General features: G+C 32.8%; 2 protein-coding genes and 2 non-coding genes across 4 annotated transcripts; 2 read left to right on the top strand and 2 right to left on the bottom strand.

Annotated features, from left to right (window-relative positions):
* Positions 1-226: 226 nt before the first annotated feature.
* LOC116003722 lies at positions 227-4,226 on the top strand. The gene is made up of 7 exons (XM_031243633.1): positions 227-468; positions 604-644; positions 748-811; positions 906-1,085; positions 1,446-1,517; positions 3,604-3,782; positions 3,879-4,226. The coding sequence occupies exons 1-7, from the start codon at positions 319-321 to the stop codon at positions 4,000-4,002; spliced, it is 810 nt and encodes a 269-aa protein (XP_031099493.1). The 5' UTR covers positions 227-318; the 3' UTR covers positions 4,003-4,226.
* Positions 4,227-4,702: 476 nt separating this feature from the next.
* Positions 4,703-7,956, top strand: LOC116003952 (lysosomal Pro-X carboxypeptidase-like). The gene is made up of 9 exons (XM_031243895.1): positions 4,703-5,083; positions 5,219-5,405; positions 5,509-5,642; positions 5,729-5,841; positions 6,122-6,371; positions 6,499-6,651; positions 7,466-7,545; positions 7,635-7,684; positions 7,809-7,956. Exons 1-9 carry the CDS (start codon positions 4,703-4,705, stop codon positions 7,946-7,948), a joined length of 1,488 nt encoding a protein of 495 aa, XP_031099755.1. The 3' UTR covers positions 7,949-7,956.
* A 5,029-nt stretch (positions 7,957-12,985) lies between these two features.
* TRNAE-UUC lies at positions 12,986-13,057 on the bottom strand. The gene has a single exon. It is a non-coding gene; the product is annotated as a tRNA-Glu (tRNA).
* Positions 13,058-13,142: 85 nt separating this feature from the next.
* Positions 13,143-13,215, bottom strand: TRNAF-GAA. Its single transcript has one exon. It is a non-coding gene; the product is annotated as a tRNA-Phe (tRNA).
* Positions 13,216-21,148: the final 7,933 nt, after the last annotated feature.

Here is a 21,148-nt window from a genome sequence, read left to right as displayed (position 1 = left end):
TGACGTTAGTCCAATCACTCGTCCACTAATATAAACAATAGGACATCGTTTTGGACCAGGATCCTTAATGCATTGTGGACCCTGGTCCACGGTATAAGGATGGCCAATGAATTGGTTTCAGTCTGACCTCCTAATTGGGTCAATAATTCAAAGATTCGTGATGAATTGGGCCCTGGCTTTAAAAGATCCAAATTAACCCAATTCCGTTACTCTTCGTCGTCTTCAGTTGCAACTCCCAATTCCCGAAACCTATTACTGTATTTCAGAAACAGAGTTTGAATCGATCAGATTCCACACTCACAGAGAAAAGCTTTGAAGATGTTGAGGCTGACGAGACTATCCTCAGCTTCTGCATTTCTCAGTTCAAGAAGCTCGTTAGTGAGACAAGACAAGCTGTTGATCCCCCTCATCTCTCAACACAATCCTCCGTATCAATGCTCCTCCACCCGCTTCCTCGACATTTACCAGGTCTGTTCGGAAACCTCTACGCCCTCAGATTCCCGATAATATACTTGAATTTATCTGAATGAACTAATTTGGTTATTCAAAGTTGATTGACTTTTTTTTGGTTGCTATGTGCTGAAAATCCATTTTACGTTGCAGCTTGGAAACAAGGCTGCAATTGAGAAAGAACGCGCGAGGCTGTAAGTTTATTGGTGTATCTTACCATATAGAAGTGCTAATCGGATCATGGAGTTAAATTTTAATTGTATGGGGTATTCAACTTCTTTTTTGGAGTTAGGGCAGTACGGATGAAATGAGCCGGGGTTATTTCGCTGACATGTCAGAAATGAAGAAACATGGTGGTAAGGTATGAAATTATGCTATGTAGAAGATGCTTGATTGAATTTTATTGTAGTTAGTAATTTTGGAGTTGTGCAATTGGTGGGGAAACCTTTTTGTAGATTGCAATGGCGAATAAGATTATAATACCAGCAATATCTGCTGTAAAGTTTCCTGCGTTGGAGGTGGCTTACTCAAACGGCTCGAGCCTTAAGCTGCCCAGTATGTGCAGTGGAAAAGATACTGACGCAGATGTGCCAAGGGCATCATTGTTGTGTCTTTCTTTTCGCGCAAGCTCGGAGGTTAGAAGTTCTTTTACTTGACCGTACTTTATCTCTAATGCTTATTTTCTCTGTTGCTCTCATTAAACTTGGTTGTTCTTCCTTTTCAAGCTTTCTATTAGTTAATTTGAATCTCAGTTTATTCGGATGCCCTGAAATTTTTGTTGATTCTTTGTTCTCTGTATATATTTGAAAGGTTGAATCTTTGATTTACCACAAAAAGGTTAAGGATACTTGTTCCATACTTTATTTTAGATTGTCTTGAAGAGGAATGCATAATTGGAGATAACTACGTGACACCTAAATAATACAGTACATCTAAGCATGTACCATTTGAACTCCTGTACACACTGTTTCATATAATTCTTACATCTTTGACAGCCAATGATTCATTCTTGGAGTGTGCCATTTGTTGATGCATTCAAAGATTCAAATAAGGTCCACCTATATGAGGTATGTTTTGCGTTTATTGTCAGTTAAATCCTTGTACTACTTTTCTTCGACTGATTTGAACTAACTTCTTCCAGATCTAGGCCAATTAAGCCTCGATTCTATAGAATTGTGAAATCGATGTTAAGTAGAGATGACTTGGCAAGAACTTTAACCTATAACTAGTTACACAGTTCTTCATATGACTGATCTCGCAAATTTAAATAAATAAATGAAATAAGGAATATTCTCTTAATAGTCTTTCCATTGTCCAAAACCACCACCTTCCCCATATCAAAATCACCTTCTTCAACCAAATCAAAACCAGCAGCACTTCCACCATCACAGCCATAATAAAACTGCCCATTACACAATTTAAATTCCACTACCTCCACCATGTTCACCATATAAAAGCCACATAGGCACTACCTCCACCAAATTGCCACCTCTCCCGTTGATCCTGCACCCACTGCCATCCACCTCTTCTTGTTCTTCTCCCCTCTTTTTTTTTTTTGGCAGAATTGGGCATTTTCACAGCAAGCGAACAGATTGAATTATGTATAGTCAACAAAATCAAAAGAAATGTTAAACAATCCAAGTAAACTTAAACACCAATATTGTATTTTCAGTGATCAGATTTGTTCTTTGCTTCTTTTACTCCAAAAACCCCTGTCCTACTCTCAAGCAATGGGATTTCATAGCACATGATAAAAAAGAAAATAAAAGTAAAATCAAATTAAATGGATGGAAATGTATGGTGAATTCTTATAAAGAAAATTTATTAAATGGATGTTTGAAGGCACTATTGTAAAAATCGGCCTAGAGTACTAGACAGCCGCCTAGGTGCTAGGTGCCCCTAGGCCGAGGGAATTATTTTACCCTTAGGCGGACATTAGTTGGCCGGCCTACTAGGCAGCCTAGGCGCCAGAGTTGGCCAACTCGGCCGAGTGTTTTTTTCTTTTGGTGTGTAATGTGTACACCGCTGCGTTTTTCTTATTATTATTACTCTCCTGCCTAGGCGCTCTAGGTGCTAGGTGCCCTCCGGGCGCCCGACTAGCACCTAGTGCCTTCTACAACATTGTTTGAAGGTATGAGAGATAGGTTTTCGAAAAGCGTAACTGCTAAGGGGATGAAGAGGGGGAGGTAAGGTGATTGTGTATGGTGGTAATGAGTGGTGATGTTTTGGCTTCTGATTATTAGAACGACTTTTTCGGTCTTGATAAATGTTGTCTTATAGTGTTTTTAGACATTTCATATGAACTTAAAGCTCCAGACCATTCTGTCACAATCTGGGTAACTGTGAATATCTGCAAGTTTAATATGCCAAAGAAATAATATAGGGCTTCAATTGATCATAATAGCAATTAGCGAAACACAGGTCAAATCATTCTTTCACCCTTATTTTTGTCTACCACAGATCCACATCTCACAAGCAAAAAGCTCAAGACAAGGTATAAGATTTGTTGAAGTTTGCATAGTTCCCTTTTGTTTTTGAGTGAATATTGTGGAAACAAGAAACCAAATGAGTAAAATAAGTGATAGAAGAGTGTGAGATGCAAAGGGAAGTATTTACAGAGTATATATGTAATATGAAGTTTCAATTACTTGATCACATGGAAGAAAATAATGAAAAAGAGCTTGTAAAAATTATATCAGAACACCTAAGCATCTTTGCCTACCCGAGTCACTACTGTGGTACTTGGGCTTTAACATTATTTCCAGAACTAGTCAGTGGAAATATTTTTGTGATAAGTCTATATTGTATATACCACATATCAGTTTATTCTGCATTTCCCTTGGATTGAAATGCAATCTCTAGGTCCAATCATAGGACCCCAATATGCAAATGATGATCAGGAGCATTGCACTTACTGTTGAAATCATACTAATGCAAATGTGTTGATATGCAATTATGCATTCTGAAAAATGGAGGACTTTATATGAAACAGGAAATGGGTTTCTATGAAGTGCAAAATTTTATTGTTGTGAAAACAGAATGAGAAATACATGATCTAGACTTTTTCTTTTTGCCTGATGCATCATCATGCATGAGAATGTTTAGACTCTTTCTTAATGTTAACCTTTCTTAACTGTCATTTTGTATCTGCAGATATCCTTTATAGATTCATGGTTATTATCACGCAATCCTATGAAAAAGCTACTTCTTCGTGTAATGAGGAAACCTAAGCCTAATGGCCGGGAGGACGTATTGCAGAGACAGATCACATACTCATTTGGCGATCATTATGAGTTCAGAAAAGAGCTCAAAATACTGAACCTTTTGACAGGGTACAAAAGCATTTCATTTCTGCCCAATCATTCTTTATGTTGTTAACTCAGATGAATATCAACGAATGACACGCCTCACTCTCGAAATCTATACAGGTACATCTTTTTGCTCGACGAATTCGGTAGAATACGATGGCAGGGCTTTGGTTCAGCAACGCAAGAAGAGATGTCATCACTCTTGTCCTGTACCTCAATGCTGCTACAAGAAGAAAGAAATTGAGAAAAAGTTTAATCCTTGGCTGATTTCATGTTTCTCAACTCTGTCAAAACGTGATCCTATGGGTGATCGATTCCCTTTCACTTTTACTTGCCATACATAATATACCCAATCCTATTACTGGTCGACACATTGTTTGCTATTATCTATGGACATCTTCCAATTTTATATACTTGATGCTTTCATAACACAACAATATAGAAAGTTCGCAGTAACTTCATTGAATATTTTTTTTTTTTCTGGATGACGAGGGAAACTCGTAGCCACTACCCAGAATGTACATTGAGTAAATCTCGTTTTGTGATCTTAGCTGATAAAGGACCATAAAAGAGATAAACGAGTTGTTGAGCTTAGGTTACTTATAGTTGAATGGTTTAAACTAAGAAGTCTATAGACCGCTCGAGTTGTCTTGTTGACAGTCAAATTTGTATATTTATGGTTACCAAATCAATAGATCAACTCAGTTGACTTATCTCCTCCTTCATTGAATATTAGTCTCCAGACTTAATGGCTAAGCTTCAAAAGTCATCCATTAATTTTTATTCTGTTATTACCGTTGCATATAAGTATAAATAATTTTATTTCATGGCTACCTGAAAATGTATAATCCAAACGACGGTACACAATAATATTGTGAGTTGTTACCTATATATACTTGTGGCTGCACTGGAACATCAGTGTACTTGGAAGCATGCATTCTCCAATGGCTACTGGCAAAGTTTTTCTGTTCCAATGGCTACTTCTTCTAGCCTTCTTATCAGTTCTTGTCTTGGCAAAATCACACAACCTTCCTGGTTTTCGACATGTAAGGAGAAACCTCCGAGAAAACGATACAATAATATCGTCTTCTCTGCAAACATTTTACTATAACCAGACACTCGACCATTTCAACTTCCAACCTCAGAGCTTTGCAACATTCCAACAGAGGTATATGATCGATTCTACACACTGGGGAGGAGCCGATAAGAACGCCCCGATTTTCGTGTTCCTTGGGCTTGAAGAGTCACTTGATGAAAGCTTAAAATTTGTTGGCTTTCTCTCCGAAAATGCTCCCCGCTTCAAAGCTCTAATAGTTTACATAGAGGTCTGATCGATTAGCACCATCTTTCTTTGTTGTTTTATATATATATTCTAATCTCCCATTTAAAAGAGTCACAGTTATGCCGTTTCACCACCAGATCTTTGTCATGTTCTAACGTCTTTAATTTGTCTAATGCAGCACCGGTTCTATGGAAAATCAGTTCCCTTCGTAACACAAGAAGAAGCACTCAAGAATGAAACTCTCCGTGGTTACTTCAACTCGGCTCAAGCTCTGGCAGATTATGCAGAAGTGTTGGTGTACCTCAAGAAGAAATTATCAGCCACATATTCTCCCATCATCGTGATTGGAGCATCATATGGAGGAAGTATGTGTAATGTGTTCTCATCTAATTAAATTCGTAATATTATCAATTAATTTACCGTTAAATGATGTCTATATATATATATATACAATCAAACATATTTCAGTGCTGGCTACATGGTTTAGACTGAAGTATCCACATATTGCTGTGGGTGCCTTGGCATCATCGGCTCCACTTCTATACTTGGATGAAATTGTTCCACAAGATGCATTCTTTAACACTATTGCCAACGATTTCGTGGTAAATTAAGTTTGTTATTCTTAATTCAAAAGCTCTAAGCATGCATACTTCATGAACTCTGATTAATTTTATTCAATTACTTACAGGAATCTAGTGAAAGTTGCGGTGAAACCATAATGGCATCTTGGGATGAAATTCATAAATTGGCTTCAAGGCATGATGGCCTTTCAATTTTAAGTCAAAAATTCAAGACTTGTCAGTAAGTAATCACAAGATTCTAAATTCGCGCCACTCTCAGTCTTTTTTGTTTGAGTTGATTAGTTATGAACAATTTAAACTTGTTTTCGTCATTATGACCCTTTGCTGGCTAGGGCACAAAGCAGGATTTACTCATTGTACACCTTTGAGTAGTGGTTTCGGATTTTCTTCATCATAACAAAAAAGAGAATTAAATATCTCTTGTTTTTAAAGGTTTTTACCAACTCGATCATAAAGATCTTAAAATTTTAATAGACTTTCTTTACTTTATTCTTGATTAGGAAATTGAACGATGTGTCTGAACTTTTGACATACTTAAAGCTAGTTTACTATCTAGTTGTCACACTTGACACACCACCAACCTATCCACTTGATGTGCTATGTCGTGGCATTGATGGGGCGAAGAATGTAATTGATGTTTTGGATCGGATAGTATCTGGCCTCATTGCCTTGGAAGGAGAAAAATCTTGTTACGTAAATATAACCGAGATGCAACTTTACTACGATCAATTTTCAGGTTCTAATTGGCAGGTATATCTTAATATATATTTACCATTTTTGTTGATTTAAAATTATGTTTTTAATAACTGTTATTTACAACAATTTTGTTTTTTATTATACTAATAGAAGGGGTTTTTCTTTTCTTAAATGAACTTAGATGTGTAGCGATTGGGTGATGACGATTAACTTTGACAATGATGCAACAGTCCCTCCACCTCCATTTAATTTGGAAAGATATGTTAAGCAATGTGAGAGCTTCTATGGTGTCCCACCTAGACCTCATTGGATGACTACCTATTTTGGAGGCCATGTACGTATCTCCAAATATAATAAATATATGATTAACTAATACCTTAATGACACGTTGGTTCGCGGAATAGCCTGAAATGGAATATCATTCCCAATAATAGGCATATTCTGCTGTTTGGTAAAACTTTCTATTCCCAAGAACATTGACATATTCCCCTTGTGAGGGGAATAAAGATTCCTAGGTCCCCCTAGGTATTAGGCTATTCCTGAGTCCTTAGGAATAGCCTAATGTTGTTATTTCCAATTTTACCCCTTAGTGTTTTGGAGAAAAATCTTCATTTTTTTTCAAAACGCTCCTATATTATTTTAAAAAAACTTGTAACTAAGAACAATTAAGACTTCTTAAATGAATGAGCTTTTGGCTCTTTAAGGCTTTCTCGTCCTGTTGTTAATTTCAAAAGAGAAGCAATGCTGCTTTTATATAGAGGAGCTCAAATAGCTCCTCTTCATAAGTTACCGATGTGAGATCAAAAATTCCAATTTGTGTTTAAAAAAATTATTATATATATAATTTTGTTTTGTATTATTATTATTATTATTATTACTACTACTTCCGCGAACCAAACAATAGAATACAGTTCCTATTTTATTCCTTGCGTATTCCATTCCTTATGGAATAGAATTTCTATTATCTCAAAATTCATTTCGTGAACCAAACGTGCTATAAAAGAAATTTTATACATATGAGTGCATGCATATGCACGTGGATATACATATAAAGTATGTATGAATTAATTAATGCTTAGTAGATAATTAAGTAGCTAGGTTAAATAAATAGCAGATTGATTTTTTTTTTTTTTTTTTAAACAATACAGGACATGAAACTCGTACTAAAAAGGTTTGGAAGTAACATCATATTCACCAATGGTTTGAGAGACCCATGGAGCGGCGGAGGGTACTATGATATTCTTTTCTTTTATACCAACAAAGCAGTACCTAAAAATAAGTATTTCTAATTACATTTGTTTTCTTGTTGGATCGTAGGATTTTGAAACACATATCAGACAGCTTAGTTGCCGTTGTTACCAAGAATGGTAATTCACAACATTCTACGTAACTATTGATCTAATAATCAAAATTTATGAAAAACAATTACAATTCAGCTGGTTAAGGATGTGATATGAGCTAAAATTTTTGGTCTTGATTGATAATTTGCAGGAACACATGCCTTAGATCTATTTAAGGCTGAGAAAAGTGATCCAGATTGGTTGGTGAAGCAGCGCAACACATCGCTTAAGATCATTAAAGGATGGATCAAAAAGTATTATGAAGACCTTCGTGAACTAAATCTAAAATAAAAATGAAGTGGAATAGATTCTCAGAGATGATTACATGCATGAAGGATATGTAAAATAAATAAGTTTAAAAATGCAGAATAATATGTACCCTTCTCTCTCTCTCTATATATATAGTGAAATAAAACATAAATGTTATAGCTTTTACAGTACTTACACTAGAACAAGTAGAGCTTTAACTGAACATATGTGCCACGTACTGTTATAGATTCTTCTTCCCCCAAAAGTTTTTTCCAATCCCAATCTGACGACATTTGGGAGAATGTAAATCACAGTAATTCAATGGCGTAACAGACAAGATCATATATCGGTCCGCACAAAGGATCTATCAACTTTGAGCATAATCCCCAGCGAAGTCCGCATCGAAATAACCAACAACATCCAGTATGTCCGTCTGCCTAAAACCTGCTTGAAGTCTTTAGTACCTTTTAGATACCTCAAAACTCTATTTGCAGCTCCCATTGGTCCCTGGATTTTGCAGGTAGCACTCCAACATGCCGACAGCAAAGGCAATGTCTGGTCTTTGTACAAAGTTGAATATACCAAAGGCATCCAACCGCTTCAACATATGGAATATCCTTCATACACTCCTCCAAATTGTTTTTATTAGGACATTGATTCAAACTAAACTTATCCCCTTTTGATATGGGAGAAATATTCGGTGTAAATTTGCATCCGAAATCTCTCCAAAACTTTGTTAATATATGTTTCCTACAATAGACTTAGAATGCTTCGGGACCTATCCCTATGAATCTTTATGCCAATGACAAAAGACGCATCACCCATATCCTTAATATCAAAATTTTTGGAAAGGAATTGTTTCACGTCGCGAAGCATCCCCACATCATTTGCAGCAAGCAAGATGTCATCCACATATAACACAAAGAAACATATTTTACTCTCACTGACCTTTTGGTATATACATTGATCGTCTAAGATACTTTCAACAAAACCAAATGAAGAAATGACTCAGTCAAACTTAATATACCATTAGTAAGAAGCTTGTTTCAAGCCATATATGGATCTCTTAAGCCTACACACCAAATTCTCACCACCCCTAGAAGAGAAACCTTCAGTTCTAGATCACCATTTAGAAAAGCAATTTTCACATCCATTTCTTGCAACTCAAAATTAAAGTGTGCAACTAAAGCCAGAATTACTCGAAGAGAATCATTTTTTGATACACGAGAAAAGGTCTCCTTGTAATCGATTCCTTCTTTCTGAGTAAATCTCTTAGCAACGAGTCTGGCCTTGTATCTTTCAATGTTACCTAATGAGTCTCTTTTGGTTTTGGAAACCCATTTACAGCCAATAGACTTGGCCCCATTAGGTAACTCAACAAGGTCCCAAACTCCATTACTCTTCATGGAATTCATTTCATCTCTCATAGCTTCTAACCACAAATCAGATTGTGCACAATTCGTGGCTTGTGAAAATGTGTCAGGGTCATTTTCTGCTCCAATGTTAGATTCTTGTAGATACGATTCATAATAGCTAGGTACTGCTGAACGCCTCACCTGAGTAGACCGTCTTAATGTTGGAACAACACCTTGAGAAGGTTGTGGCGCAACTACCTCTTCAGAAACTGGGAGCAGTTCTTGAATTGGTTTAGTCTGCATTAGTTTAGGAACTTGTTGTAAATCCTGAATTGGATCAACCATTGGTTCGAAATCTGGTTCAGGAGGTTGCTGTAAGTCCTGAACTGTTTCTTCCAAAGGTTGAGTCTCAACAGCTTGTGAAATCTCAACGGTGGGTCATATAACTGCAGGCGGGACTGAAGGTGCGTTGCGTATAAGTACAACTCCGTTAGACGACGTAGAAGGGCGAGAGCCAATATGATCAAAGAAAGGAACTAGGTCCTTAAATTGATCTCTCCCACTAATCAAGTCATCTTCAAGAAATTTAGTGTTTTTTTATTCCACTATCCTAGTAGTATGTGTTTGGACAATATAACATATAACCCTTATAAGATTGTGCATATCCAATAAAGAAAGCACTAATAGTCCTCGGGTCAAGTTTCTTTTCACGTGGGTTATATATCCTCACCTCAGACGGACATTCCCAAATACGCATATGATGCAAACTCGGTTTCCAACCTTTGAAAAGCTCAAAAGGTGTCTTGGGGATAACCTTAGTCGGAACACGGTTCAATATATACGTTGCCGTCTTAAGTGCTTCAGTCCACAATGATTTTGGAAGTGTAGAGTTGCTTAGCATACTCCGCACCATATCCAAAAGGGTCTGATTTCTTCGTTCAGCAACACCATTTTGATTTGGGGAACCCGGCATGGTGTATTGGGCATGCCGGGTTATATATTACAATCAGATTATCAAATTCTCCTTAACAACAAGGCATAACGAATGATTGTTAAGCACCACTAGGTTAAATCATAAATCATAATAGATTGACAATTCAAATGTCAAATAACCAATTTGCAAATTAAGTATTGCATACTACTCAATTATACTAAATTAATCATGAAATTGAGCACGAAAAATTGATAAATACTTACATTCGTTTGGCGAAATTAAGAACAATAAGAACTCAGTATTGCAAAAATGAACCGAGCCTTCAATAATCTATAGCTAGAAACAATGAGTTTAAAATCCAGCCATTGAGGTTATCTAAAATAAGTTCAAAGAAAAAACAAAGGATTTTTTAAAGTGTAGAAAATGGAATAGTCACTACTCTCTAGTCTCTAATGATCAAGCAAGATAACTATATAGCCTTATTCCCCAAGCTAATTAATGGAAATAGTAGAGATGGACCCGAAATAAACCGACCCGATAGAGTGGAGCAAGATGGGTCCGGTTGGACTCAGAGTCGAGTCCCGTGCATGGCCTCGACGACTGCCAAGATTGGGCACATATATGACTAGACCCTAGGCCACCAAGGTCGAGCTTAGTGCTCAACCTCACTCTAGGCCACGACCCCAGGTTGCCAATGCTGAGTTGGTACTCGGCCTCAACTTGGGCCTCTACCACGGGCGCCAAGGCTGAGCTCCAGGCTTGGCCACGAGCACCAAGGCCAAGCTTCGGGCTCAGCCTCAGTCAAACAGACTGGGCATGGCCAAGTTTGTTGTAACTAACCCCCTTTTTGCAGAGGCAGTTGGAGAATCAATTAATATATATTCAATTGCAATTGTCTTGTTAAGACATCTTCAATCCATTTGTAAAAGCATTACAATATTCCTAAAGATAACATTCTTGTCCTTTTCCCTTAGCAGTCTCATCTTTGCCGCTTGCTATTTATCATTATTATTGGATTAAGTAATTCGGGCAACCTGGATAATTTATTCTATCATTGGTGCTTTCATTGAGAGCTCGACATACAAGATCGAGCGTGCTACCTCATAGCTATGGCAAGGCCGAGATCCAACTCTCCTGACTCACGCAACACCCGTATCTCCCCAAATGGAAACGACCTCAATGGGACCGCAAGCTGGCAAACTGTCTCCATGAGGTCCGTAGGGGACTTACGGGATCAACTCAACAACAACTGCAACAACAGGTTGGCTCTCATCTCCCCACCTCTGGCCCCAGGCATCGAAGAGGGGGTGAACGCGATCCAACATGCTGCAACTTTGAAATTAATAAGAAATTTGTATCTAAAGAAGGTTGAAAAATAGAAGGATAAAAGGTGTTTCAAAAGTAGTCTAGAAAGTCCCTAAAAGAAAATAAAAAATTCTCAAATTAGCCGCCATTTTGTGATATCTCTGACTCTGAACTACTACCTCCGTCCCATTTTGTTTGTCTGATTCGGTTAACGAGGCTTGACTGAGGTTATTTTTAATTCAATTTTTTATAATATTAATTTTAGTATTAGTATATAAAATTTATATATTTAGAAACTACATCAAAAGTACTATTAAACACAAAAAATTAAATTTAAAAATAATTAAAAATTACTAAAGAAAATAAGAAATTAAGAAAGAGTTGGTTTGACCAATGAATAGTAAACATGACATGTAAAATGGGACAGATGGAGTACTATTCACTCCTTATTTAAGTGAAAATTGAGACTCGTTTGTGTGTTGTGTTGTTCAAAGGTATAATTATCCACAACAAGTAGCAAAGGAAGTATTTTTGGAGCTTATTGGATCAATTTTGGAAGCTAAGGAACCCACCCAAGAAAGATAGGAGCAGCGGAGCACGAACCGGGCAAGAAGCAAAGGAATAAGCAGCCACACGGCTACCCACACGGCCGTGTGAGTGACCGTGAAGCCACTAGAGTGCACCACGTGATCGCGACCTCCTCACAGTCGGGAGGTAGGTCGTGAGGCATGCGCTGTCTATTATTTAAGCATGCAGCGTCTTTTTCTGCAATTTGGAGATTCCGAACCCTAGCTTGTTTTGACTTATTTTTCCTCTTCTCTTTAGATTTCCCTAGCATAGATTAGCATAGTTTTGCATAGTTTGCTTAGATTTCAAGCTTGGATTGCGGATTAGAGTGGATTTCTACCAAAATTTCTCCTTCTTTAATAGTAAAGATTTCTCTATTCCTTATTTACCTTCTCCTTTATGATGCGTGAGTAGTTAGCTTTTGGGTTTAGATTAGGGTTCTATTGTTATTCTTGATGTTAGGTTTGTGATTATTGCATAAAGGGGATAAATCATTCCCCTAGGGTTCCATTTTTGGTGCTTTCAAAATGACATAGCCTGAAATTTTGAATGTAAAATTCTGAAATTGTGAACATCGAGTTCTGTAATTGTGAATATAGAATTCAAAAATTATAAATATAGAGTTCAAAATTCTTACCATACACTTCTAAAATTGTGAACATATGGACCTGGGTCCACCCTGCAAGTAGGATCCGGTTCCTATGGCATAACAACTGCCTTTCAAAGGAAACACCGAAACATTATGTTTGCTTGTGCTATACTTTTTTTTTTTTTTTTAATATGCATGCCAATACAGTATAATCAATCAAAACAACTACTTTTGGGCCATTTTTGCAGTAATTCAGTGGATGACGGGTTGGCTCATATTTATTCAAAAAACGAATAGAAACTGAAAGATGCGGTTTTCACAAAATTTTCTTCCGTTGCCGGGAATCGAACCCGGGTCTCCTGGGTGAAAGCCAGATATCCTAACCGCTGGACGACAACGGAGAACTTGACTATTTCATCTATTAAAGCATATTGGCTCAAATGGAGTAAGTATATGATTTACATTGAAAAGTATATGAAATTAAATTGCGGTGAACGTGGATCGAACACGTGACCTTCAGATCTTCAGTCTGACGCTCTCCCAACTGAGCTATCTCCACAACTCGAACATTTATTTCATTTTAAATATAGGAACTTCTCATAGCTTTGTGTAACCATAATTAATGATGTGCCACTCATTGCTTCGGCCTTCGGGTAGGATTAGGCTAACCTCATCACATCAATTTTGGTGCTTTCAAAATGACATAGCCTATTTGTGAAAAATAATTTTAAGAGTTAATTCCATTTTTGTTCCTAGATTTATAGGTGACAATCTACTTTTAGTCCTTTCTTATTAAAACATATACTTTTGGTCCTAGTATTATTGTGGCATAACCATTTTTTGAATTGGATTATAAATTCTTCTTGTTGATGATTAATGCGCAGAAATTATTAGCTTGTTTTGGAGATGCTTTTATCTCAATGAAAGTTGGATAAAAGACTCAAGCCTAACCAATTTCAAACCCAAGTTTTATTCTATGAAAATCAGGGTAATTTGGAGCTAATAATGCTTTTGTATTTCAAGGGTTAGGATTGATACATCACGAAAGTGGGACAATTCTACTCTAATTCTTGTTTATTAATTACTATCCTAGCTTAGACTTGAATTCTTAAGTGCATTGCCATAATTTCATTGGTGAATTGTTTTCTCCTAATTCTGAGATTGTTAGAGCATCAAGAAAGCAATACTCCTAATCTGGACCCATCTTTATTCATATAGTTTAATCCATATTTAATTTGCATTCCTTTATATCAAAACCCAAAAATATTAATTTTATTTACATTCCTTAATCTTAGTTTGCTTGGATTCTAGTGAATTCAAAACATAAGTGTTTAGAATTTTACATATCATACAAGTGTGTCATAGCCTCAATCATCAGCAGAACGACATTTTTGCCCTTTTTTTTCACTATCACCACTTTACCTAATATTTTGAGACCCCTAATGAGCGTAATGTGCCTTATAACAACAAAACTCTCTGCACAGAACTCTCTCTCATAGCAATAGAGATGCCTTGAGGATGCCTTTATTACGACACATTGTTATGCGGGTGATACTTGCTCGTGGTAGCAGAACATTCTTTTAATTGCTTCCCATTATGAACCATGTCACGAGCGTAATGAGGCTCGTAACAACACATATAAACTTTTTGAACTTGAGTGTCACGAGCCCTATTACAAGCATAATGTGGCTCGTAATAGCAAAGAATTGACTTCGATCTTATTTTTGCTCTAGCTTTATTCCAATTTACCCTTGAATTAACCCTTTTTACATTCAAAACATAAAAATGACCAAAAGTAGTTCTCCAACAAACTTTATCACATATTTGAATATTTAAGGCATAAGATTGAAATTAGCAACTGAGCGTAACCTGAAAGTGCAATTAGGTCACTGAACAAATAAAAAAAGTGTAATTAGGCCACTGAACACTCCAAATATATGCAATTTCACCTGATAGCAGGTTAACATCCATTTCATCAGGTTATTACCTATGGACGGTAAGTTGGCATTTTAAAATAATTTTTAAAAATAAACTTTAAAAGTATAAATTAAAAATTTTAAAATTAAAAAAAAAAAACGTCGAGGTGGCCGCCGCCTACGTTGAACAACCGTGTGCTACTGTTGTATCCTCGTCCTCCATCGCCGAATTTATCAGTTCTTCCTACAACGCATAGTAGCGGTGATCTAGTAGGGGTGGGCGTTTCGGACTTCGGTTTGGTTTTTTGTTTCAGTTTTAGGAAAATTAAACCATTCGGTTTAACATTAGAGTTCAGTTCGATTTCGGTTCAGATTTAATTCGATTCGGTATTCGGTTCGGTTTAAGATCCTAAAATTCAACATTTTCCTATTTTCCGGACATACTACCAAACAATACATATTCACATAATCAAATAATATATATATATATATATATATATATATCCAAAATCTAAACATTATATAACAAAATAGCAATTCAAAGTTCAAACATACTACTAAATACTAATTGTGAGGTAAAGAACAATTGCAACAAACAACAAAAGTGCAAAGTAGAAAATAAACTATAAAGAAATCAGATAAAGAATTTAATAGAGATACCAATATAATGAGGATATGAACTTAACGATGGAGTAGGCATCAAGAGACTTAGATTTACTTCTTTAATTTATTATTATTATTTTTTATTATTATTGTTATTGTTATTATTATTATTATTATTAAAACGAATTCGGTTCGGTTTGGTTTTTACTAAACCTTCGATTCGGTTCGGTTAATGACCGAACTGTTCGATTTACAAGAATCTCGAACTGTTCGATTTTTACTAAATCGTTCAGTTCGGTATGGTTCGGTTCGGATAATCCGGACCGTATTGCCAACCCCTAATCTCTAGCTACTAATGGTGTTTGGCCGGTGACTCAGGTTCACCAAGCGAAGCAGCAACGACGTTGACGGTGAGGGGGAGCAGGTGGCGATCAATAATAATTATAAATTAATTAATTAAATTTGATTCATCCACAGGTTTTTGTGGCAAGGGTATTATTAATATTATTTTTTCGGGGAAGGGGGCGGCCGGGTGGCCACCATTTTTTAATTTTTTTTTTAAAATGCCAACACACTGTCCACTTAAGCAGGTAACATGAAGAAATGGATGGTAACCTACTATCAGGTGAAATTGCATACATTTGGAGTGTTCAGTGACCTAATTGTACTTTTTCTTTTACTTTAGTGGCCTAATTGCACTTTGAGGTTACATTCAGTGGCAAATTTGAACCTTATTCCAATATTTAAAGCACAAATAAAGCAATTCTAACCCCAATTTGACCAATAAATGCACCCTACAAATAGTACAGCTTTTTTTTTTTTTTGGTAAATAATAGTACAGCTTATTACTCATCATATCACCATCAACATCCCTAAAATTCTTTTGAAATTTCTATTGAAATTAGAATTTTTTAAAATTTGTATTTTGGGTGACCAGCGAAATATGAAATTTTCTAAGGGTGATGTGTATTAGATAAATCTCGTCTTGTGAGTTGTGACCCTAACTGATATAGGATCACATGTAGGTAAACCAACTTATATTGTCCATAACTGACCGGTTCAAATTAAAAAGACCAATAGACCACTCTCAGAGAAAATTAAACTTGAAAATTTGTAGTTATCAATAATTAGATTGTCCAGATGCATGCAGTGGAACAGTTTACTCTTGAATTTCCATGACATAACTAAAAATAATAAACCGTTAACTTCGACACATTGTTTGCTATTGTCTATGGACATTGTCAAGTTTTATATAATTACATATTACTTTAATTAATAGCAATTCCTTGAAATTAACCAACAGACTTAATGGCTAAGCTTCAAAGTCAGAGAGATTAGTCATTCATAAATATTCAGTTATGACCGTTGAGGTTTAATAGTACAAAAATTCTTTTATTAAAACTAGTATTTTCGCCCGTGCGTTGCACGGAATGAATTTGTTATAATATTTAAAGAATATTTGAATCAATATAAAATTATATATATTATAACATCGAATATTATATAGCGCAATTGATGAAATTGATTGGATCGATTATGTTTTCTGATGTTTTCCTTTGAATTAGAACAAATAATTGTCCAATAACCCGGGCATGGATAAATTTTTTTTATTATATATTGAGATAATAAAAATAAAGATGAAATTATAAAAAATTGTAATATTGAACGAGTACATTTATTTGATTATACGATTAGTACAAAAATATTACTCAATTAATTGAATAATATATGACTTGTTTGTCTAAAATTATCTTAAAAAGATCTATAAGTAATATGACTTATATAATTATATTATGACTTATATAATTATATTATTACTAAAATAAATATGAGAAAATGAGAAATAAATTAATTGTAATTATTATAAAAATAAATTCAACGACCAATGCTTAACTTAATTATCATAATAATTATTAGGCAATTATTATTAGTCAATTACACTAATATATGTGTAATTATACTTTTATACTTTAAGTATATTCATTTTTCCCATATTGCATTTAGTTTTATCTTCCTCCTCCATATTTGAATGAATTAATTTTGATTATTATAAAAATCTAACAACCCATGTTCAATTAATTTTTTTAAAGTTTAAATAACTTAGAGTTTTCAAAAGGAAAGTATAATTAACTATTAAAGTTTTTAAATAATTTCCAGTCAATTAGTAATATCATTTTCTTTTCCCGATAAATGATTTTACTTTTATTAATAGTGTTGATACGTGAGTATACATATTATCAATTTATAGATATTAGTTAATTTCTATTTTACATTTTCTTAACAAATAATCTTTATTAATTATTTGACCAATAAAATATTTCATTAATTGACTACAAAAGTTTAGGCGGGAATGAAATAGGAGGATTTTACTTTTATATATAATATAGAATATAGATTACGATATTTTTATATTTTAAATCAATTAGTAATATCATTTTTCTCGGAATAATGGTCAAATAAATCACTGAACTACACACAAAACTGCAATTAGGCCATCGAACTCAAAAAGAATGCAATTGGATTCCTGAACTATATAAACTCATGCAATTAAGTACAAATTGACATGTTTTCAAAAAAAAAAAAAGAGTCCAAATTGACCTGTTTACCTACAATTGTGATGACATGGTGGTTACTAATTTTAAAATAAACTTTTTAAATAATTTTAATTAAAATAATTAAATAATAATAATAATAATAAAATTTAAAAAAAAACAGACGTCTCCGGCAGTTCTTCTAATTTTTTATTTTTTATTTAATTATTAGTGCCGATTGTTATGTGTAAATTAATATCAGGCAACCATATCTAGGAAAAATGAAAAGAATTACGTAGTAATATTTACCTAATTTTCGTTCCATTTTTAATTGATGATGTAGAATATTATTATTGAAATATTTCCGTTTCATTTTTAATTTCCGTTCCTTTTTTAATTTATCTTTAATATTGTTTATAATATGCCTTTATTATTTATGATGTAGAATGTTTTCCTTTTTTAATTAAATTACAATGATATGACCATTTCATTTTTCATTTTAATTAATTATGGATATTTTTTTTATTTACAGTCAATTATTAATATTCATTTCCTTTTATATATTCAATCAATTAGTAACATCATATTCATTTTTAGTCGATTTTTTTTTATTTTCAGTTAATTAGTCAATTAGAATAATAGATCCACTGGTATTTTTACCTAATTTCTGTTCTATTTTTAATTAATGATGTAGAATATTATTATTGAAATATTTTCATTCTATTTTTAATTTACCTTTACTATTGTTTAAAATTTAAAATATGCCTTTACTATTCTTATGTTTTTATATATAGTATAGATTAACATTATGCTAATTATGACGTCCATGTATTATGAATAAGTATGGTAATTAAGGAGTATATATTATAATTAAAAAATAATGTATATTTTAATTTCGTTTAATTATGGACGTAATATGTGTATGTTTAATTTTCTTTAATTTTATCCGTAATATATATGTGTATGTTTAATTTTCTTTAATTATGTCCGTAATATGTGTACCATTAATTTCTTTAATTGATTAGATAAAATTACGGCAAGTATAAAAAACCGTTTAATAAAAGTATAATGTTTGAACTAATTTCTCAATGACCATAATTATTAAGATTTTATTCCAAAGTAACCATTAGCATAATTTTATATGTGTAATAATCTGTGAATTGAAATAATTTACATAATTGTATGGACGTAATAATATGTGAATTAGCATAATAATACGTGAATTGAAATAATTATCATAATTTTGTTAATCTACTCTAATTATGGATGTAATATGTGTATTATCAATTTCGTTAACTGATATTGATAAAATTTATATTACGAACAACAATATTAATTCATTAGTTGTCATAATTTTTAAGATTTTATTCAAAAGTAATCAAATGAAATGCACGGGTAATTGACATTATCTGAAGTAAAAATATATAAAATTATCGTAAGAATGAAATCTCTATGTTTAATGACCATAATAAATTTAGATGTTAAATATAGTGTAATTACCACGGATTATTTAGATGGTGAATAGTATATGGTAATTACCTATATAGATTAGCATATTAAACGGATTAACATATGGAACAATGTTATAAAAAAGGAAGGAAGCCTTTTAGATAAAATATATTAAGAACAATAGCAATTAAATAAAATATCATAGGAATTTCTCAATTCTATATTTATAATTACCTTTATAAACAGATTTAATAGGAAAATTTAGTTACAAACTTATATTAAGAGTTATGGATTATTATTATATTATTATTATTATTAGGAAAATTATATTAAGAATTTTAGATTATTATTACTACAGAGTATTATATTATTATTATTATTATTATTATTATTATTATTATATTAACATAATAGATTTTAAATCGAGGCTACAAAATTTAATATTATTATTTCATTTATTCAAGTATAGTAATCACCATTTTTTAACTAATAAGTGTGAATTAGTATTGTGCAATTAATGATAAAGATCAATAATAATTGGAATCAACAATCAATGATACAATGACCCATGTTTAGCTTCCAATGCACAATTTTTTATAAAATGAAGAATTGGAATGGTAAAACGAACAATTGGAATGAATAATTGAGGATTTATTCAAGTATAGTAACCACCATTTTTACCAAATTACATAAGCATCCGTAAATGGGGAAGATCAAGATTGCAAATTCTACAATATATAGATGAGCATCCGTAGATTGCTAGTTATTTTCCACAGTACAACTAAAAAGATGGATAATTAAATAAGGTATTATCATTCAAAATCTTGTAATACAAAGTTACAATACAATGTTTTTCCATTAGAAATTGCCAATCAAAGTAATGTGATTAAAATATATAATTATAGAAAACATTTGATTGTTCACTACAATCACTCTAAAAATTGTAATTTTACATACGTGATACGCCCATGGCAAAATTGGCCTAGCTACTTGAAACCTTATCAGCAAAAATTAAAGCATATTGAGCTGTTAAAATCAAACTAAATCACAGTACTACAAAATACTCTATGGAATGCAGACTACACCATAAGGATCTCCAACATGCAGAATGAATCAACTAAAAATTAAATCATACTGCATACCATAACAATTCTACGCGTGTTAAAGTTCGATCTTCGACTTCTTAGAATTACAGATTATAGATTTCTAATTAATAGTGAGAGCACAGATATTGGTACGTTGTGAGAGAAGAGTCATTTCTCATCATTATATAATGGAGGATAAACATAATATGGAAGATTTTTCAAAAGGAAAGTATAATTAAATTTAATTTTATGTAAATATAGATGATTGACATGTAAAAATTTTACTACAATATTATATAATTTTTCATTCTAATATAGTTAATTACATGTCAATTATATAAATATATATAGATATATAGATATAGATATAGATTATCATATCACTAATCACCAATCACCAATTAATTAATTAATATCAATATCAATCTATATAAATATAAATATTAATATATAACAATATTACCATATCACTAATCACCAATCACCAATTAATTAATTAATATTAATATTAATATATATNATATATATATATATATATATATATATATATATATATATATATATATATATATATATATATTAATATTAATATATAACAATATTACCATATCAATGATATCACTAACCACCAATCACCAATTAATTATTCTTTTTTAAAATAATCACCAATTAATTAATTAATATTCGTATTTATTAATATATTATATATTAATATATTAATATTAAGAATAATACCATATACCATATTATCAATTATCAATTATATATCACCAATCACCCATCACCCATTAATATTAACAATATTACCATATTATCATATTATCATTATCATATATTACCATAATAATATTATAGGATGGATAATTAATAAAATAATAAAATAATAAATAAATAAAATAAATGATTTT

This window comes from Ipomoea triloba, chromosome 14, assembly GCF_003576645.1.
Source record: "Ipomoea triloba cultivar NCNSP0323 chromosome 14, ASM357664v1".
Classification (NCBI taxonomy): Eukaryota; Viridiplantae; Streptophyta; class Magnoliopsida; order Solanales; family Convolvulaceae; genus Ipomoea; species Ipomoea triloba.
Note: the sequence above shows the minus strand (reverse complement) of the source record. Positions and strands in the feature narration are given on the sequence as shown.